This window comes from Meriones unguiculatus, chromosome 18 (assembly GCF_030254825.1).
Source record: "Meriones unguiculatus strain TT.TT164.6M chromosome 18, Bangor_MerUng_6.1, whole genome shotgun sequence".
Lineage (NCBI taxonomy): Eukaryota > Metazoa > Chordata > Mammalia > Rodentia > Muridae > Meriones > Meriones unguiculatus.
Window position 1 is genome coordinate 75,726,254 of NC_083365.1, and position 23,093 is coordinate 75,749,346.

Here is a 23,093-nt window from a genome sequence, read left to right on the forward strand (position 1 = left end):
TAGCGACCCAAAAGCTCTAAGTTTCATTAGAAAAATGAGGGACATGGGACTGGATTTGAAGTAACAGCATGACACTTCACATATTTAGAAGTTATAAAGACAAGATACATCACAGAGTTTTGCAACTGGAAATGCAAACAGAAACTGAGTTTCCTCTTGGGGTAATCATATTTGCTTTGGCCTCTAGATCTCTACACTGGCCTCTAAATCTCATAATCTGGAATGACCATCCAGTCTCTCCCATATGAATCCAACTCAGCACTGCACCTCAACAGAGATATCCCTCAGATACTTTATTGAAGTAGTCAAGCTCTCAAGATATGCTCTCGGCTGTGTAGGGTTCAAGAAAGATTCTCCAGGATGCTCAGACTTAGCTGTGGAGGAAACCCCTTCTCCTAGTTACCTACCCGTCATCCTGTGTACTGATCTACAGGCAGAAGGTAACAGGTTTTTAAAAGAAATCCAACTATTTTTCATTGCACAGCCTCAAGCAAGGAAGAGAGCCATTGTAAATTAGATAGAAATACAGAAATAAGGTGAATGAAGCCCAGGAGAGTCTGGAGAGTACAGAATTCTTCATGTGGAATAGAAACCGAGAGCAGAAAAAGCGCTAGCCACAGCATAGCCCAGGCCAGATAGATGTTATATTTCAAACGAACCAGATTCACATTCCTTGTGTATTCGAATTCCTAAGCAAGTGCCTCAGCTACAATTCCTTCCATTCCTGTCATCAGCATTGTTGTTTTACAAGCACAAACCAGCATACCAAGCAGAACCAAAGCAAATAAAAAAGCAAACAAAATCAATAAATGTGGATTTGGTGAATTGAATTTCAGCTCAACTTGGAGCCCACAACCTGCCTCCTTATTTTGTATCTAAACATTGCTTTAAAGCCCTATTAATTTTCTTCATGAACAGTGAAGCTATATTACCATGCATAAGTTCTGTAGTATACATGGATAATCAGAATGATTTATTAATAAGGGTCACAAAAATGTGCCTTTTTTCATGTGAATTTTCTTTTTCCTTTCAAAATGCTTTTCCTTGGGGTTGGCTTCATTCTCATACCCGCTCAAGACTCTGTGGATGATAAAGCATGATCCTTACTTATATATAGAAATAGTTGCTTTTCAGAAACCAAGAAACCCATGTTAATTAGTATTATATTTCTAGAATTTCAGTGTACTTCTGATGAGCAAATAGGATAGATTAGTTTTTGGTTACCTGGAATACTATACTTACTAAATATTTTGCAATTGAAAAGAATAAATTAATTATTTTCTACTTCTTGGCTTTGGTCCCACTTTAATATGATTCTAAATTAGAACGTAGCTTCCAGAGAGTTTGACTCACTGAATCAGCTAACACAACAGGGAGTTTATAAGCTGTTTTCATTGTTACTATTCTAAGAAAGCCCCAAGCCAGAGGTAGAGTTAAATGTTGTGACCTTAATATGTCAATTTGAAACAATCAAGTAATTTACATAAGATACTAAATCAATGAAATTAAATTCATATTCATAATTAAGTAAACTTGCTCATGTTTTAACACCAACAATTTGAAAATGTTTCCTAATTTTAAAAAAAGTCTTTGACTTCCTTGGTTAGGGTTGCTCCGAGGTACCTTATGTCATTTGTGGCTATTGTGAAGGGTGTTGTTTCCCTAATTTCTTTCTCAGCCCTTTTGTCTTTTGTATACAGGAGGGCTACTTATTTTTTTGAGTTAATTTTGTATCCGGCCACTTTGCTGAAGGTGTTTACTTTGATCACCTCCCTCTGGGGGGGGAGCAGCCTTACCAGGCCATAGTAGAGGACAATGCAGCCACTTTTGATGTGAACTGACAGACTAAGATCAGAAAGGAGAGGAGAACCTCCCCTATTAGTGGACTTGGGGAGTGGCATGCAAGCAGAGGGAGGAGGGAGGGTGGGATTGGGAGGGGAGGAGGGAGGGGCTTATAGGGGGATGCAGAATGAATAAAGTGTAATTGATGAAAAATTAAAAAAAAATACAATTAAAAATTTATTTAAAAAAAGTCAGCCCTGAATATTGTGTAAATTTCTTCATGTTGCTTCTAACTCAAGTTGCTACATAAAGATGGAGTAGATGGGATTTTCAAATGGCAGGTTTTCAGTGACAAGAAATAACATCCCCAAAGAAGCGAGCCTGGAGTGATGGGAGAGCTGTCATTTCATCTTCCCAAATTAAGTTTAATTTGCTGATACCTCAACTCTGTTATTATGACTGTACTTTGAGACCTCATGGATAATAAGCCTATAAACGATGGCTGCACACATGATCACAAGTTTGGGAGTGTGCTTAATTATGACTTCCAAAGAATGTCCATTCATTCTGCATGATAGCTACTGGTGAATTGCACTGGCATTTTTTGACTGTATTCATTCTGGCACCTAGTTATAGCCTGTCTCGAGCATCCCTCTGATTTGTTCATGTACAATAGAAAGTACTTCACTTGTTAAACTCTAGCAGAGTTGTGGTGGCCTCTTGGTGTTGCAGACTCTGAGAGTCCCAGGGATTATATATAACATAGATGTAATATGTGGTTTTTGTGAGACAATACAAGATGCTTCCATTGCATGCAAAGAGGCTAGGTCATCTGTAGCTAGGTAGCTGTATGGAATAATTTCCTCCATGTTCTTTATAATCTGTTTCATCTTTCTGATTGTAGAATCCATGAATCCTCAAGCTCAAGCTCAAGCCTCAAGAATTATGTGTTTCAAAAATAAGATACTTAGAAGTTTGTATGCACCTGTGTGTCTTAAAGGGAGAAAAATAGCCATTTAATAGAAGAAACAAGACAGTTGAGTAGTTAAATATTGAATTGAGCTTATGTGTGGCCAACATGGCCATACTTCATTTTGGATTGTGAGAGCCTTGCCTTTTTTACAGTCCTCTTTCTCTCCATTTCAAATCCCAAAGAATTGAGAATTAGTCAAAGCAGAGAATGGAAAACAGCCAATTTCACAATTTTGCATCTACTGTCACAGTGTACAGTGGACAGCTGGAGTCTTTCCTGGAACATACAATTTTCTTAGCACATCAGAATTTGGGAATCTTCTGAGCAGATAGATCACCCAGAAAAGAGAGAGTAGGGAATCAGCCGTGTGTCTGGTTCTCTCTCCCAGAGTCATGGCGTTGATGGCACACAGACTCTGTGAAGGAGAGGTTGGAAGGATATGGGGCCTGAGAAGGCTAAGCTGTGGGCTTTTGTCTGTGTGGAAGAGACCACCTGTGCCCTACTACTTGTGAGCCGTGCTCTGCCTCGCAGCCCTGTCACCCACCCTTGCCACCACCCTTTTTGACATGTCTACCTTTGAATTCAGGCTTGTGCGTGCTGCTCCTTTCTCAGCCATGTGCATGGAAGCTTTGCATGCACTTTTCTCTGACCCCCTGACTTCAGCATCTCCTCTTCTTTCTCTTTTTCTTGATCACCGGATGACTCAGACTTATAGGAGCTGTTTGACTTTACAGCTGTACAGAACTATTTTCAATCAGTAGAAGATTCACTTCAGACCCTGAATTCTGGTAGTTTCCTAAACTGGTGACATGTGGCTCTTTAACCTCCCACAATGCAGAAAGGAGCACAGAGCTTAAGCTCCCTGTCAGCTGTGTGACCCGGCGGAGAAAGAACCAGTGCTGGGCAGTGCGCTCTGCTGCTGAGCTTTGCTGTAAGGTAGGCTTGGAACAATGAATGCCCTTGACGACACTCGTAACCTGGGAAGGGGGTGGCAGTGTGCAGAGTTGTGGAGCATCTCTGCTGGCTTCTTCATGGCACGTGGCATCATTCTGACCTGACTGTGAGCTCCGAATTGTGGTATTCTCAATAGTGGCTGCCGGTCAGTGCCTGGATCTTAGTAAGTGAATAATACCACAGCAATGTATCATTAACTCAGGAAATCTTTATGTTGAACTTACTATATACCAAGTTTATGATATTGCTATTTACAATAATGAATGCTATGAGGATTCTTAGACCAGTAGACTCCAAAGAAAAGATTAGTGAGTATATATACTCATATATATATTCTCATTATATATATACTCACATTGAGTCACTGGGCAGCCATTAGGTTTAAAGACAACAGGCGGCAGCACATGTGTGTGAGTGTAGCCGCTGGTCTTGTTAAGAACATGTAACACACAACACAGGACTGACATGAGACATGCAGTGGGCAGCTGGGGAACACATGTATGCCAGTGTGAGGAATCTCAGCACTGTCCTGCTTCTTACAGAGCAGTTTAAATTCTCAGCGTAGATGTGGTAAAATCACAGCTGGTACTTAAAACAGCTGCCTAGAAACTAAAGAGGTCAGACAAGATTGGAGGCTAGCGGAGAAATCAGGCAGCCCTCAGTTAGAGGGCAAGGAATGAGAAGCATTTGTTTTCTTGAATAGAAATGTGACTCTCAGCACATCAAACAAATGAGCATTTGCAGGATTGTTTAACAGTGTGCCCTCATGGCCTGATGACCATAAATCACCATCATTTCTTAGTGTGTCCTCCTGACCTAGAGCACATTGGCAGTGCTGAGTCTGGCATTGTAAGTCCACACTGCTAGGTGACTATGCAAACACTCTCATATGCTTAAGGTGTTTTAATGCTGACAGTAACAAGAGTGGGGAAGTATCAAAAGTTCAAAGGAGCAATCTTTTCTACCTTCTATGAGAGTGTGCTTCCAAGAAAAATAGTTTTGAGTAGCATGAGTTCCATCTGCTCTTGTTAAGACCTATGAATAGTTTGCAGGTTCCCACGCAAATCAAAGGGTAGACTATTGCCCAAAAAGTATTGCAATTTTACGGCTACAGGCTCAGAGCATGCATGCACTTATATCCTGAATAAGTCACATTCCTAGGATACTATACACAGTCCTTTCTGGTTCCCTCTTGTGTCTCGGAGCCATCAAGAACCGGGTTTGAGTTTTGATTCCTAAAAACAGTTGCACTATCCAACGACTAATGTAGTAATACATGTTATTGTATTGGAACATGATTCTTCATGACTGGCCTGAGGACAAACAAGGATTGGAGAAACTGTAACCTGACAAATGTTCACTTTGCCCACTGAAAGGAAGGCAGAGCCCTTCATAACACACAGGATAACCCAAGCTTCCTGGCTCTACATCCTCTGTACCAATTACCTGGACCCTGCCTAGAAACAAAACTTGCAGTTTCTTACTAGCAAAACTGAATTGACAAGACTAGTTATCTGTTCAAGTTGGGATGAGTTTTCTCACAAAAAGAATCTGGTAAATGACTCTCATGGGGTTGTGTTTTAAAGGTTATGTTTTCTATCCTGAATATCATAGTTAGCTGCAGCTATCAGATTGACACAGTCCCCAATCACATGGGGAAAGAGAACCTCAAATAAAGGATTGCCCAGATCAGCCTGGCCTGTGGTTCTACCTGTAAGGCACTTTCTTAATTGATAATTGATGTCACTGTGAGCAGTGACATCCCCATGCAGGGGTCCTGGGCCGCATAAGATAGCCAGCTAAGTATTCATTTTTGGTCACTCACAGCTCCTGCTGTGGGTTGTTGCTTTGGGTTCTCCCATAATGGAATATAGCCTGTAGGCCAAGCTAACCAAGTTAGTGTTGGTCAGTATTTTATCACAGAAAGAAACAAAAACAAACAACAACAAATAAACCTAGGACACTAAATTTTTTTAATTATATAAAATAATATTGTTTCAGGATGAAACAATAGGAGGATGTGGACAGAATTTCTTGATTATAATATAAATTTTGTCATCTGCATAATAAGACATTTTTATCTACATAAAATAATAAAGCCATTACTTTGCCATTTTCTCTGAAATTTTCGTATTCAAGTCTTTAAATTAATTTCTATACAAGAGATTGGTTAGGAGTCCTCTTTGTTTGCCCAGGTAGTCACACAGGCTTCCATTCATCTCCTGCCCCTCTTCCCTCACAAAGATGCTGCCATTCATGTCCCCCTTGCTGTGGAGAAAATTTGACTCAGGACCTCTATGCTTTCTGTTATTTCTGTTTTGCATTTTCTTTTCCTATAAGCTCCATGCATATGATCTTCATGTCATTCAAGTTCTGAAGCTTAAAATCATAAACTTTTCCCAGCATGCAAACACACACACACACACACACACACACACACACACACACACACAGCCTATCTACATACAAACAACCTCTCTCTCCCTCCTCCTCCCCCTCCTTCCTTCCCTCCCTCCCTAGAGCTCTCTGCTACTTTTCTAATTGTTTAGTTGCACAGTGTTTAGTTGCCAGGTGCTGGTTTCCATATTCATATTATTTGATTTAAAATGGTCTCTCTTGCCCTGCTCTCCACGAGAACGTAATGTGTTTGAAGACATTTTTGCTGTTCTCTTGTATTACCAGTTTTTAGAATAGTTTCCTCCCCTTAGAGAATTTCAGCATTTTCTAGAACAGTTCAGAATACTTACACAGTTTTCATCTTCTAATCAGAACAATATGGATTACAACTTCAGAATACATGAATGGGGGTGTCTGGCTGGAAGTATCTAGTGGGATCTTTGTTCCTCTTCTTCCTACAGTCAAAGTCAAGATGGATGAGTGCCCTCACTCTTTCTCTCTATTGGACACGAAATTTTCTCCCTAGGCTACAAAGTGTGCTCAGTCTTCTTGTGTTGTGTGTGTGCAAGACAGAGAGAGACAGACAGACAGAGAGAGAGAGACAGAGAGAGGGAGACAGAGAGAGAGAGAAGGGGCAGGGGTGGGGTCTGACCAGAGTCTGCTCTGTGCTCTAGCCACAGACTCCATCTCCTGTTTCTTTGTTTGCCATGCCCACCTTAGAGCAGAGCCCTCAACACTGCCACAAAGACATTTACTGAGGACTGGAGTGCTGAAATGTTTTCTCACATTAATGCATTTCTAAAATATAAAAACAGCCACAAGGGAATCACAAGGGAAACAAAAAGTAATGAGAGTATTAGCAAAGGCGTGTGTCAACCAGTGATCAAACAGGAAAATCTGGGTCTTTATTAGCATTTAAGAGAATCAGTATTAAGATGTCTACTGTGTTACCATCCTGTTGTCAACAGTGTGATTGGGACTGTTTTCCAGGAGAGCCCTTCTATCAATCTGTTCTGAAGCATTTGTATGACAGCACCACAATACCTAATTTTTTCAACCAATTTTAGTTTTTAAAAAATGTAAGTGGGTTGAGTTGCAGATGATGCAAACTTACCCATGGGCTGATAATTTCTGTTGCTCATGTTCATCTCTGGGTTCTTTTGAGAAGCTCTACAATTTGTAAAATAAAAAGATACATATTTTAAATTAATTAAAAACAAATGGGTTCTGAGTTGTAGTTTCTCTGTGTCAGAAGAGTTTTTACAAGGGTGTCTGCTATTAAATACTAATATTGCCAATTTCCCATCGAAAAAATATATTATGAATGACTACATATTTATTCATATTTTTTACTCATTTTTTTTTTTTATTAAACAACTACTTGTAAGATCGCCTGCAGGGTTTTAAGAGCTATAACAAGGCTAGACGAGTCTGACCGTTCAATAAAGTCAGAAGTGGGAATGGAGTTTTAATGATACATGGGAAGGGGGCTTCCTGAAGAACTGGATGGGGAAATTTTTAAGGGGTGACCCTCTGCCTTGTCTTTAGGGTGCATAGGCAGTATCTAAATGAGGAGACAGGAAATAAATACAACATATGTGGACCAGCATGCAATGCTGTCTGTTCACTAGATACCAGACCCTGAGCTAACGACTCCATCTGACATCACAGGGTGAGTACTCCTCCCCTAAAAAGCTGAACACTGACAGCATTGTGGGTTGGAATATTTCTCTTTACTTAGGAGTGTTTTCATACTCCTAACCATGTATCTTAAGGTGGGAACTGAGCAGACATGGTATTTGTTTTTGTCTATGTGTACCGAGCCCACGATTTCATATACAAAGTAATTGTAGACGGTGGCCTTAGAGACTTTGTGCGAGTTAGATTCATGGTGCAGAAGTCCCCACTTGTGGCATCGCCTCAGCGCTCACAAACTTTCAGATTTTCATATGACGGAAGTTTAGCCTGTGCCTCATTACCTAATTATTATGCTTCAGAGACTCATTAATGCATATTCTTTCCCTTTGAGGCACTAAAAGATAATCTCCCAAAGTTTGCCGACCTCGGGTTACAAACTCCGTGATTCTAAAGTTCATATTATGATGTCATGTAAAAAAAAAAAAAAAAAAAAAAAAAAAAAAAAACAACCAAAAAAAAAAAAAAAAAAAACCAAAAAACAAACCAAAAACAAAAAACCAAAACAACACCAAAAAAAAAAAAAAAAAAAAAAACAACAATGGGGAGGGGGTAGGATTTCAAATACCAATACTTCATGTAGTGGCTACAAAAGATAACAAAAATTTCAAGAACCAAGAAAAACATACCATATACATTAATGTGTCAACAGACTTTGTTTAATTTCTGATAAAACCTATAGTAGAAAATGAAAAAAATTCAATGTTTTAATTTCAGAGTTGTTTCTTTTAACCTGCCCTGCTACTATTCCGCAAACAGAAGCTACACTACTAGAACGAATATTTAATATCCATGCTATCTCTGGGTCCTTGTGCACAGTAGACCAGTTTGTGCATGTGTACACATCCTTGAAGGGGCATTGAGAAACCAGGATTTACAGAGCTGAGCCACAGCAGCTGATGGTTCCTTTCAAACCCAGCTTCATCCCAGAAAATAGTCATGCATCCACTTCACCCTTCTGTGGGGAAAATGGAAAGTCAGGGGCAGGTTACACAGAGCCTGCTGTTACGTGAGCCTCTCTGAGCTACATTTGCCTTCTTCTATGACCCAAAGCATCGCCTGCATGCCATCTGCCCTCTAGCTTTTACTACAGCCTCACACATAAATAGCGTTCCTTTCTGACCCCCAGGACATAATGCTTTAATAGCATAGGCAGTGTGAGTTATCAAAGGAGGGTTTTGCTAATATGTACTCTGGTACTCCTGGCTGCTGGTGGTGATGACATCTTGTGCTGCTCTTGCACGGGGTATCTGTGCCCACAGAACCTATTTGTATGCAGCACAGCATGGTGTTTCGGTCTTAATGCTGATGGAGTATAACACATTAGAAACCCTGTAGCAGGCAGCACCTCATCACCTCATCATCTAAAGTGAAAAGAGGTCAAGACGGGGACAGGGGAGGGATAAAATCCCTGTCATAACAGCAAGAAGAAAAGACAAGTTAAACTCATCGATATAAATGGTGTTGTTAACTCCCTTGTTCCTAGAACACATTTCTAATTATACCCATTACAATGCACTAGGGTGGAGGGCAGGCTGCCGACTTGGATGTGTCAAAATTGGTGACTATTTACTCAATGCTTTTGCTCCCTGTGGCTTGGCTAAGCCTACTGCATGTTCAGTTTCCCATTTTACATGTTAAGTGAATGGAGGACTTTGATGTAATAGTGCAACATCAGCTGTTCTGTCACCCTGAAAACTGTTATTGTTGTTAATATAGCAATAACACAAACAGACATTCTGATTTAACTGTTTGGGCTGGTGGGTGTGGACATTTGGAAAAGCATCTCTTGAGATTTGATATGCAGCCAGGCTTGGCAAAATGAGTTGAATAGACCTTGATATCAAGCATGGATGACTTGAGGGATGATGAAGAGAGAGCAAGCTTAACGACTGTCCCCGCCCTGTACGACACATTCTTTTAAACTGTGGTGTTTTAAGAACAGCAACATTGTTCTTGTGAGACTCTCTGACCCTTTCTCCTGCTCTTGGGACCCTTTTCTTTCGACTGGGTTGCCTCACCCAGCTTTTATATGAGGGCTTGTGCCTAGACTTATTGTATCCTGTTAGAACACAGTTGGTTGATGCCTCTGGAAGGCCTGCTCCTTTCCAAAGAGAAACAGGAGGAGTGGGCCTGGAAGAGGGGCATGGTGCTGGGAGGAGAGGAGGGAGGGGAAACTGTGATCAGGATTATTGTATGAGAGAAGAATAAATTAGAAATAAAAAGCAGCTGTGATCAGAGACAAGAAAGAAAAGAATGTGTGGAAAGTCCCTGGAAGTTTAAAATTATTGCTTGGGCTTTAGCATGTGTACGGCACTTACCAAAGAAAGAAAATGTTTATTTTTTCTTTACTCTTATCTTGCATAGTTTATGCAAATATAAACATGAATTGCTCCCTCTGAAGTGTATGTGAAAGGCTTATATAGAAAGTATTTTAGGTTCACTGGTTGGTTTTTTTTTTTTTTTTCACATTTGCAAGGTGCTTTAAATCCCATTTAATCAGGCATTCCTAACAGCTGCCCTGTGAATTGGCCAGGCAGTATTACCCACACAGGACAAGTAAGAAAATTGAAGCTCTGAGGTGTTAAGTGCATTGCCCAAGGTCATATGGCAACTCAGTAATGAGCTGGGACTAGGCAACACAGCCCAGAGGTCTTGTCTGTTGCCAATTCCATTGACTTGGGTTTCTGTTGCAAAGTGAGTGATGATTATAAAAATTTAAGAGTATAGAATACATGTTTTTCAGGCAATGTTTCAAAAGTGAAAGAAATAGATTGATATGCTAGAGCCTATTTTCAGCATTCCTTGAAAGTGTGGCAGAAAAGGTTGGCAGGCTTGCTTAATTTCATGTATGTATCGATGGTGTCTATGACTTCCTGTGCGTCTTGAAGTCCTTCAAGGCTGTGCTTGATGTGCCAGCTCTGGGAACACGTAACCAAGAAGAATAAGGAGGAACTCTATAACTTTCTACATGCAGCATTTCTGCTCCAATAACTTTCGAACCACTTGTGCTTCCCTTTCTCACTGAACAAAGAGTGTGAACACAAGGCTGTTGGCCTTTGAAAAATAAATACAAAGTCTATATTATCATTTCTGAACTCATGTAAAGCTTGTATACAAGCTTTCATAGAGGATTTTCGCAATATTATCTCCCCAATGAACTTCACTTCTGCTGAACACGGGAATTTCACAATGCATGGATGTACACTGCAGTTCCTCAGACAGACCCAGCTGAGTGACCCACCGACAGCAGGCGCCTGCCAGATGTTTATTACCAGTAGCATTGCATGTGCTAAGTGCTTCCCTCTGAGAACTGAAGAGTTCTGATGATCTGCTACTCAAGTGGGAGATGGGCTGGCACTAAATCCTGTTTTTGTTCATTTTCTATAAAGGAAGCCAAATCCAACTCTCTCCAAGAGCTGTGATGAAACTGGAGAGAGGAATTCTTTTATGTATAATTAATCAGTAGAGAGAATGTACTTCACTTGTGATGTAATGAGGAGGCTCCAGTCTTTGTCTGCAGCCTTGACTTGGAAGCTACCTTCTTGAAAAGTCGCGTGTGTGCTCCTTTCCTTCCTGCCCATGCGCTGTACTGATAGGCTGTTAATTTTCTTTCATGTGTAGCATTTATTTGTGAAGCTTCTCTCTTCCATACACAGCTAAAATGCATGTCTCTTTCCCTATGGTTGCTAATTTAATGGTTTCTGAAAAAGAATTCTAGGGGCATCAAACAGTACTTGCTGAATGGGTGAGCTACTATCTCAAATAAAATATGGTGGCAAAAATAAAAATGGCCAGTAACAGATCACATGGATGATTTTGGGAACAGCTATGCAGTCTGTTTTATACACTTTTAAGATGAAATCCTGGGCTTCAGAAGAAATAGATTCTTACATTCAAATAAGTCATATTGGTGATGGTGTTTGTATGAGTGGTCAAAATATTTATGCAAACTGAGGCACTTGTAAAAGTAAACCAACAAACTGTGGCTGTTTAAGCCAAGACAGCAACATTACCCAGGACTCCTCTCAACAAACATGGCAGCTGACCATTGCATCTCTTCCTCTTCATTGATAAGGAAAGGCCTAACTCACCAGGAACATGAGGTAGAGAGAAGTTATTCCTGGTCACTCCTGCAAACATGTAAGATGAAATAAAAGATTAGTTTGTAAATTCTCTTTATGTTTTAGAAAATTAGAGATGATTCAATTATTGAAAGTTTCCCTCTCTTTGTTTTCTTTTTTCTTACCTTGTTTTATGAACTAAAATTACACTAGAAAAGGTCACCATCCTGGGCACTGTGTATTATGCTTTATGTGTGGGATCTCATGAAACCCTTATACCAATCAAAAAGAAGAAAGGTTTTTGTTTTTGTTTTCTCCAGTTTTTATTAGAGGAAGTTTTAGTTGAACTAAGCAGCTTCTGAAGTTGCAGAGGTATATCTGTCCCTAGGAGGTAGTCATGTATAGCTGCTTATGAAATGTGACTCCTAGAATATCAATGGTTTTTGCTTTCAGATGTCTGGAGAGGAATTACCAGCATGTTCTCTTCTTGTTTCTGTGAAAGGCTAAGAAGGAGGGCATCGAGGTAGTAAGATTGGAGCAGCACCATTCTCATGAAGCATATTGCAGCCTTGAGGCCTGTCAACAGTGGGGACACTTGAGAGGCAAGAGTGAGCGTAGGAAAGCCCGAATACTGCATGTGATGTTGCAATCACTGTCCTGTTCTACTAATAGCCAACCATCCTGTTTCACTCTTACGTATCCACTGATGTCTGGGAGCCTCTCAACATGTGTGTTCTCCTCCAGCCCTGGGTCTCATATCTTCACCCCTGCCCTGCCATGCATGGTCACCATGTGCACTGGCATGTTCGGGCAGTTATAAACTCAGTATCTATTTGTTATTCCAAAGCTCTAACTGAATAACAGCCGGCATCGTGGATCAACACCTGTGGTGTTTAATGCAGTGTGCTCCAGTTTATCTCACTGAGTCATCCCACAGGTCACTTTGACATACTTATTTCTTCTGATTTATTTTTTACCATTTGTGCTGGGGATTGGTGGGATAGGCCCCCACAGTGACTCTATAAATATCCCTCTGTGTTTGGAGCCCACTCACATATTTTTCTATGTTAAATATAATTCTTGATCTTTAAATTGTCTTCTCTAAATGTTACGCCTTTCCACTATAATTAATAACTTAAGCTTAATTATCCCTGATGACTTAGTGATGACAGAACATGCATAAATCAAAACTTAACTTAAGGGAATTGTTTGTTAGCCATAATCATTCTTAAGCAATTGTTTATGTTTGCAAATGAGTACTTTAATATATTGTTATTTTTCATAATCGGCCTAATGAGGTGGGAAACATAATTCATATTACTGACACTTCAGCCCTCTGCAGATCTGTGGGCAGCTGAAGAATTGTTTGAAAGAAAACAAGAAACCATGAGCTGTGATTAGAACTCTTTCCTCTGGAACATTCCATCTTTTAATGAAAAGCTCATACACAGACTTCAACTTCTGTGTAAGACAGTCTGATTGTATAAATGTGGTTTTAAGAAAATGTTTCCTTCTACCACTCTCCATTTCTTGTCTGCAAAATTGGAACAATGGTAATAATAATGATAGTATTAAGAATACTAACTTCAGCATCTGTGTTTTAATAATAAAATAAGGCAGTATATGTAAAATGCTCAGAGTGGATCTGACATTAAGCTTGTGGACAATTAATTCCTGAGAACCTTTTGTTTCATATGTATATGCAATCCCCAGGCATCCTCTATCTGCAAGCTACCATATTTACTTCCATTCCTGCTCTCCAGAAAGCGTCTTTCTGTGTAGTCAGGAAGAGAGGAAGGCTTTGTCTGGTGTCATATGAAAGTGTCCTCAAGTTTTGTTTCCCTTGTCTTGCCTGGCTTTGCACCAGGAATAGAGGCTGCCAAAAGCATTTGTTTTTCTTGCTTCCCTTGAATAGATACAAATTCACTGCCCTGAAGTTGGCTTCCACATGGAGGTAGTGTGAGAGCCCCACTCTAGCTGCCTTCCATTGTCTTTGCCAGGTGATCACTGAATCAAATCTGATATTCATGACAGATTCCTGGAGACCCCTTCAGAACTGACTGTTTACTATGACCATTGAAGGAAAAAAGCATGCACACAGAACTTGATGGATGTTTCCATAGCTCAAGCTCCTTATTAATTCTAGGCCCCTCTTCAAAGTCATATAAATTTTCTGTTATTTATATAAAGTGACCATTGTTTTACCCTCTATGAAAATTTTAATCATATGTTAATTGATTGTTTTTAAACCATAGAATCCATCTTTTTCACCCTCTACCTGAAAAACCATTGGACATGGCTATCAGTGTAACTCTTACACAGGCTTTGAACCATTCATTGTGGAGTCACATCATCAAGGCAAAGTGTGTGTGTGTGTGTGTGTGTGTGTGTGTGTGTGCGTGCGCGCGCGCGCGCGCGCAGGCACGCATGTGTGTGTGTTGTGTACATATGGTGTGGGAGTAGGAATAAACTATATAAAGTCATGTCTTCATTGGGTGTTCTCTCTGTCTCTGTCTGTGTGCCTGTCTGTCTCTCCTTTTCCCCTTCAAACTTCCCTGAATCACTTGCTTTCATTATGGTTGTTTACAGGGTCCTGGGTGAATGGGTTATAGACAGGAGCTTGAGCAACTTATAAGTAACTACATGAGGGGAGAAAATGTCTCTTCCCTACAACCATTAACTGCCTCATATCCTCAGGGAAAAACAGGCCTTCCTCAGCAATCATTAACTGCCTTTTTAACATTGTAAAACAGTATGCTCATTTCTTCCATTATCTTTGATATTTATTTGATGTCTCCTAAGGTAATATCTGAGTGGCATACATGCAAACCCACACCCATGTGCGAATTCTAGCTAAATAATAATTTCTGGAATAAGTACAGTGCAGCTGGAATTGATTGAGTGTGGGTGAGGAAACTTTCTCCTAAAGGCACGACTATTTACCAAGACTGTCTACACCCAAATGAAGATACTGTGATCTTGAAGCAGTGTTTCACTGACAGTTTTTCTTCACAACTTGCCTGGGGGGAATGATCCTATCATTTGCTTTGTTTGATGGCAGCATCTCTCCTTGGAACTATGGCATTCTCTGGTAGAAAACAAGTCCTTCAGATGGGAGAATTTAATGAAGGGGCAATTTACATAAAACCCACAATGCTATCAGGAACTAACAAGGGATGATGGCTTAGACCCAGGCTAGTGAGGTTTGGGATACTGAACAATGATAGTGGAGAATACACTAATGTAACCAAAAGGCAACAGCCAGAGACAAGTGCCAGTAAGGTCTGTAAGAACCTTGGTTTTCAGTAGAAGGGGGAGATGCAGCAGGAGGGTGACCCGGAGGAAGGTGCCTGTGGAGTGATCATTATCATCTCTTTCTCCCGTTCCACTTTTATTTTTTCCCCATCATGTGACCATCTTTCCCTTACACAAACTTCAAATGAGTCAGTGTGCAATGGGGCTGATGGCAGTCTGACATGGTTAGCTCCCTCCCCATGTATACATCAGGTTACTCAGGGACAACATGGGGTCTGGAGAGCAAAGGCTGAAGATCCTGTACATCTCCACTTCTGGCCCAAGGTCAGGACTTGTGCAAGTGCTATTCTCCTCTTTCCTCCTGAAGATCTCATAAAAGTCAGGAACAGGTTTTAAAATAACCAATTACTTTCAGGAATAAAAGAAAAGTGTTGCCCTTAGATGGGAGATCAAAGCAAATTTGTAGAAAACAGACATAATTTGGCAGAAAGTGTGGAAGCAAGAAACTGAGGACATGCCACGTGGAGCCAGAACTGAACTAGTATAAAGTGGTGGCAGTTGCCAAGAAAATCCTCTGAGTTAGGAGGACTGCAAAGCGTTGGGGACTTCACAGATAGAAGATAAGAGTGAGGAGTAGGCCTAAGAAAAACTATTGGTTACTAAACAACTAAATAAATAATGGAAGCATGAACATACCTAAACAGTTGAAAATTAGTGAAAGTTAAATTTCCATCAATTACAACATAAGGCCATCAAGTAACTTCATTTTCTTAATTTTAATTTTTTATAGTAATTACAGTTTATTCACTTTGTATCCCAGATGTAGTCCCTTTCTCATTCCCCCACCCCAATCCCACCCTCCCTCCCTAATATTCTCCCATGCCATTCTCCAAGTCCACTGACAGGGGAGGTCCCCCTCCCCCTCCATCTGACCCTAGCCTATCAGATCTCATCAGGACTAGCTGTATTGTCTTCCTCTGTGGCCTGGTAAGGCAGCTCTCCCATTAGGGGGAGGTGATCAAAGAGCCCACCAGAGATCATGTCAGAGATAGTCCCTGTTCCCATTACTAAGGAACCTACTTAGAGACTTAGCTGCCATGGGCTACATCTGTACAAGGGTTCTAGGTTATCTCCATGCATGGTCCTTCGTTAGTGTATCAATCTCAGAAAAAGACCCCTGGGCCCAGATATTTTTTGGATCTGTTACTCTCCTTGTGGAGCTCCTGTCCCCTCCAGGTCTTTCTATCCCCTCCTTTCTTTTATAAGATTTCCTGCACTCTGCCCAAAGTTTGGTTATGAGTCTCAGCACCTGTTTTAATACACTGCTGGGTAGAGTCTTTCGGAGTCCCTCTGTAGTAGGCTCCTGTCCTGTTCCCTGTTTTCTCCCTTTTCTGTTGTCTGGCATCAAGAAGTAACCACAGAAAGAGATGAGTTGGAAGTAGCCACAAATTATAGAAACAGAAGAGTTAAAGGTGCTCCTTACGAAAAGGGAGGCAGAGGTAGGGGAGTTGTGGGTCAGTTGCTTTTCTTTGTAAGTCTTCTTGTATTAGTGAGTTTTTAAAAATCCATGTGCATACATAATTGCTGCAAATGCTCTTTTCCTCCTTTTGTTTGGCTCCATTTAGTTTACTGGCTTTCTAGAAATTAACTTATTAACATGGTTAGGTCCATTACCTGTCCCATATCTACCAATTAATTCCTTTGTCTCATGCACATCCCCCTTCTTCATTCTTTATACATCCTAATCTTCTCTCTTCTCTCCCTCCCCACTTCTATGTACACATACTTTCTCACTGGAGGCACCATGGCTTCTTTCTCACTGGAGGCACCATGGCTTCTTCTGTAAATTCCTCCCACTGCGACATTTCAGCCTTTTTTCTTGACTTAAAATGGTCTTGTCCTTTGTACTATAATTTTGCTATGTAGCCTTCCAGGTTTAGAGTGAAATCTGTGCTTTCCATGAGTTCCCTGTGGTTTCCTAAGTCAAAAATAAAAGATTTATCTATCTTATTTTTTTTAATTTTAATTTTTATTAATTACAATATATTCACTTTGTATCCCCTGTAGCTCCCTCCCTCCTCCCCTCCCAATCCCACCCTCCTTCCCCTTTCTCCACCCATGCCCCTCCCCCAGTCCACTGATAGAGGAGGTCTTCTTCCCCTTCCTTCTGATCCTAGTCTTTCAGGTCTCATCAGGAGTGGCAGCATTGTCTTCCTCTGTATCCTGGTAAAGCTGCTCCCTGCTCAGAGGGAGCTGATCAAAGAGTAGGCCAATCAGTTCATGTCAGAGTCAGTCCCTGTTCCCATTACTATGGAAACCACTTGAACACTGAACTACCATGGGCTACATCTGTGCAGGGGTTCTAGGTTATCTCCATGAATGTCTACATGTAGAAAAATGCAAATAGATCCATACTTATCACCCTGCACAAAACTAAATTCTAAGTGGATCAAAGACCTCAATATAAAACCAGACACACTAAACCTGTTAGAAGAAAAAGTGGGGAAGAGCCTTGAACTCATTGGCACAGGAGACAACTTCCTGAACAGAACACCAACAGCACAGGCTCTAAGAGCAACAATCAATAAATGGGACCTCATGAAACTGAAAAGCTTCTGTAAAGCAAAGGACACTGTCATGAGAACAAAACAACAGCCAACAGATTGGGAAAGGATTGTCACCAACCTTATATCTGACAGAGGGCTAATATCCAGAATATATGAAGAATTCAAGAAGTTAAACAGAAACAAATCAAAAAATCCAATTTAAAAATGGGTACAGAGCTAAACAGAGAATTCTCTGTAGAGGAATATAGAATGGCCAAAGAACGCTTAAAGAAATGCTCAACTTCCTTATCTGTCTTCTGATCTTGCTCTTCTGCTCATGTCTTTGAACTACCCGCCCCCTTTACTTCCTGTTGAACTACCAGGGTTGTACCCGCCCCTTTACTTCCTTTTGGTTCATAGACATCATGAGGAAAAACACTCATATACACATAGAAAGAAAACAAAACAAAAGCCTTCTGTTAAAAGCTGTTTTAACTAAAAACACATTGAGACAGTAGAAGGTAGTTTTGACCATCAGAACACAGAGGTTGGAAATAACATTTGAGTTTACAGTGCCTCCGTGTGAAACTTCTTGCACGGGAGGGAGATTGACAATCAGCTCCCAGCAGTCACTGCACTCATTTCAGCTTCCCTTTAAAAATATGCTTAGCCTAACTCTTTTTTACTTTCCTTCCAGGTGCTACCTGGAGTTGATCTGTGTCGATGGAAAAGGGACTATAATTTTATTTCTCATTTTCTACAGGAAATACCACAATAAAACAGTCTCGATATAGGATTATCATTCAGGAAGCAGCCAATGGAGGTCAGGAGTGCCCGGATACCTTATTTGAAGAGAGAGAGTGTGAAGATATCTCATTGTGTCCTACATACCGGTAGGTACTTAGTTACTTTTGGATTATCATTACCTGAGCATAATTGTACCTTATTTCCTTTTATATATGGTTGCTTAGTGAATTTTTTTAAAGTTGTAACATCTTATACCTTCAAATATTCAGTATTTTTTTTTACTGGAACGTATTCAGAAAGAATAAAGAACATGAATACATAATTAACAGCAGAGTAAAACTAGAGGATAATTTGCTATAAATGAGCTGCTGGAATGCTGCCTTTTCTGCAATCAGCTTTCTGGATAATGTTCTAAAGAGAGATGGGATGAGATTTTTATCTAGAACACTCACACAAACACATACCACACTTATACACACATAGACATAAACGCTTATAGACACAGATACAATCAGACACAAACACATATAAACACATACACATAGACCTATATAAAATATGTACATTCAAACACACATCCACAGGCATATACAAAGACATGCAGATACACACAAACACATATAAACACATACACACATATGCAGACTTACATACATACACAAACACAAAAAAGCATGTGCACACATACACATTTAAATATATGCTCGTAGAAACACATAGACACAGACATACAGATACACAGGCACATAAACGATCACACACATAAAGACATACATACATGGAGAGAAGTGAACAAAACCACATATACATACAGCACTCCTAGACTCATATAGACACATGCACATAAACACACACAAACACCATATGAAGACATACATATGCACACAATACATACATATACATACACAGATATAGATCCACACATACATACACACATACATATATGTGCTTACACATGCAGAGACACATGTGCAGAAACATAGACATACATATGCAAACACAATACAAACATGTACAAAATACCATCACACCAAGAGGTACACACTCATCCTGTTGTTCTCATCTTACAACTTTCAACAAGCTATTAAAGAATATGGCATGCTTCAAGAGTAAAATGAGATGCGTGTATATTAACCAGCTGGATAATACATTTATAATAATATTTTTTATTCTTGGTAAATTTCATCCAGATCTAAAATGTGTCCTTGATGATACTTGTTCCCAACTCCCCTCTTTTTAATAAGAGAAAAGGGTAATAAATTTTTATGTTCCTTCTATCTTCTTCCCTTTCAGAAATTGGTATTTACTGTTATATGAAACAATATCCAACTTTTTTTTTCAAGTCTTACCCTTCAGAATATATATGATGTTTCCAGTCTTTTAGAATTTGAGTTTCAAATTCATTGATACCATTGCTTTTAAATAATCTTAGATTAAACATAGTCACTGATTTATGATAATAGCTCATGGATTAAAGATCATATAGTTTTACCAACTCACTCAAAATACATTTTGCAAAATTATCTAATGTTTCATCCTAATAATTTCAGAAAATGTGTCTTAAAGCTGTGAGGCTAAAGGGCTAACTTAGTCAGGAACAATGTGGTTTCGTTGCTTTTCCAAAGAGAGCACATTTAGGTTCTACACGTGTGTCATTGAGAAGTCCAGACCCACTCTTCTGCCTGTGCTTCACTCCATCATTCCAGTTTGATGGACAGTTTGGGGAGGATGTAGAGAATCATTGGGATCAGCTGCCAGACTGCTCTTTGATCCCATAGCCACGGAATCACTGTCCATAATCACCCTCTTGTGTCTGTCCATACACAATGCCTCCGTCCAGAAAAGCTCTCTCAGGGAAAGTAGCCAAATGAAAAACTCAGCCAAACCAAATATTATCAGACATTTTCATGAACCAGAGCCATTATAATCAGCTGAAATCTCAGCAACCTTTGGTGGACCGTTCAGTTTTCCTCCATACTTGCTATTTGGTAGCACTTCAATTTAACACATCATGATTCAAAATGTGGACCTGAGCCCATCACCACCCTAGCGACTGTGGATGCGACTATGCTGAAGGAATCTATGTGTAAACAAAGTGATTTCATTCTTGTGGAAGTTAATAGCTGATTTATTTGATCATGACATGCTTTCTATTTGTGTTTCCTGATTTTCAACCAAACTCTTCAGTCATTCTCATTAAAGAAGCCACTTGAAGGTGATCAATGATATATTTCTTTACTGGTCATATTTTGTTAAGGAGCTCATAAAGTTTGTCCGGTGGATAAAGTAGCTCTTGTTTTATTAAAGTGTTTGGCTTATATGAAACAGACCATAAATGCACACTTACTGAAAGAACAAAAACCGTGCTTAGACTTTGGCCTTGAGTTTTCTGGAAAACTGTGCAGCAATAATTTTAAAAGCAGAAGCCATCCTCCATGTGTGAAAGAGACAATTTTTATTAACTTGAGAAAGGTAAGCAGAGAGAAGCAAGGTGACTTCCTCAGAGACCATTTCCTCAGAGGCAAGCAAGTCCTGAAATCTCATCCAGTAATATCCAGTTCTCTTCCCTGAGATGAACTTGGGAGTAAGGTCGGTGCCTATGGTCACCTTTTGCATTTCATTCCATGATTGACAAAAATAGTAGAGATATGCCTGAAACCTAAAAGTACCATATTTTTTTAAAAGAAGGCAGAAGCACATGAGAATGGGTGAAAGTTTGCATCCCAAGATTTCAGATGTTCAAACTCTGGATCTTCTTTGTTTTGGTAGGACACAAGGATTACTCCCTTTTCTTCTTTACATTTATTATTTTTTTAATGATTGTAAATAAGCAAAGTGATCTGCATATTTTGAGCTTCTCGCTGTTATTATTTTTTTATCTGAAATAAGATTCACACATGAAATGTTCAAATTCCCAAAAGAAGAGTCAAAGCTTTAATCAGGAACCAGGCTGGTGAGTAGAGTCAACAACCCAAATCTTACCATCCCCAGCACTCACTAGGGCTGGATTTTATATTATTGATTGATTGATTAATTTATTGATTGATTAATTTATTGATTGATTGATTGTAACACGTGTGCATATGTGTTCAAGAATCAGAATATATATGATGTTTTTTTTTACATATGTTTTTGAGACATTGGTGTAAAAGTTGCATTATAGATTATTATTATCTGTTGGGCTGGTCACCCTATTGTCTGCCATTTGTATTTTGAATCACTGTGGATTTCTCTAAGAGTCTTCTTTGCTGAAGAAGGAGGTTTCTTTCATGAAGTGTGAGAGCTACATTTATCCTCGGGTATAGAGATAAGGTATTCTTGTCTAGGAAAGTAGGGGTAGTAGGTTCTACTTTGGGGTCTGTGACCTCACCAGCCATGAGTGAGGTCATAGACCCCATAAGCAAAGAATATAGTAGCAGACATGGTTCCTCCCAAATCCAAGCTAACTGAGCCCTGGTCTTACTATTTTTGCATTTCTAAGTCAAGTATTGAGAGTATTTCCTCTGCATATTTGTTGTGGTAAAAGTTCGGTTCTGTTCTCTCTGTGATCTCAGGTGGAAATCGCAGAAATGGAGCCCTTGCATCTTGGTTCCAGAGTCTGTCAGACAGGGGAGAACAGGCACCAGTGAGGCCTGTGGGAAGGGGCTGCAGATAAGGGGTAAGTGGAGCTTCACAGAGCTTTATGTTCATGTGCTAAAGTCACATTATACTGTACTTGGCTGTTTATTCTTGATATCTGAGCAAGTTGTGATATTTCTGGACTGAGGCATTTATATTTATCACTAGATTTACTCCTTGCATTAGAGTCACTAGTTAAATATCATCAATTAACCATAACCTTTCACTGCATCTCAGCACTAAAGCAAAGAAATAAATATATCTCAGTCATAACTGATCTCAATGTCTGTATTGTGAATGAGTGTTGGGTAAGAGCCAAGGTGTTATGAACATGCCAAAATCAGATCTGAAAGCACAAATGACACTTTGTTTACATGGTATGTTTATGTGCTGATTAAATATATGAATAAAACCACAAGTGGGTAAAGTGACTGACCTTAACGATGCTGGTGTGTGTGTGTGAGTGTGTGCATGTGCAGGTGTTGGTTACGTAAGCGTTCACCGTGTAAGATGCACAGGAAGTATTAAAATTTCTAAAAGGCATTGTGCCAGACTTCTGTGTCTGAAGTAGGGTGTCTTGTTGTGAACCTCTAGGAAGAGCAGCAACTCTCTGAAAAGCCCCTAATGAGGGCTGCCCCCTCCTGTCTTGTTCCCGATACAAGGTTTAACTGTAAGGGTTTGATGGGAAGTGCTTCATTCTGAAAGTGGAATGCCTCGTCGCCTACTTTTGTTGGAGCCTCCTGCTTTACTATCCAGACACACCAAGAGAGACTGTGTCACTGGAAACAGTGGGAGGGTAGAGGAGAAGAGAGAGGCTAAAGTGAAATCCAGATTACCGTGGGACATCTCAGTGTGGACTACCAGAGAGACCGTGGGACATCTCAGTGTTTCCTCCCCTCCTCTGCTTGAGCAGCCTTGCTGGGTAGTACCAATGCATTTCTAGCTCTGTTTGCACTACTTCACCTATACAAGACTGGGATTCTTTTTCCCACAGATAATGACATTTAGAAATTAATATTATCAGATATTGTAACTTAGATACTCTTGACTGTCCACCAGACA

At 39.9% G+C, this 23,093-nt stretch overlaps 1 protein-coding gene across 3 annotated transcripts in view; it reads left to right on the forward strand.

Moving 5' to 3' along the window:
* Thsd7b (thrombospondin type 1 domain containing 7B) overlaps positions 1-23,093 on the forward strand; it is an 844,758-nt gene that overhangs the window by 493,503 nt on the left and 328,162 nt on the right. For all 3 annotated transcript variants that reach the window (XM_060372003.1, XM_060372004.1, XM_060372005.1), the window contains exons 11-12: positions 18,430-18,559; positions 21,968-22,071. In XM_060372003.1, the coding sequence (XP_060227986.1) occupies positions 18,430-18,559; positions 21,968-22,071 (234 nt within the window). The remainder of the gene's footprint in view (positions 1-18,429; positions 18,560-21,967; positions 22,072-23,093) is intronic.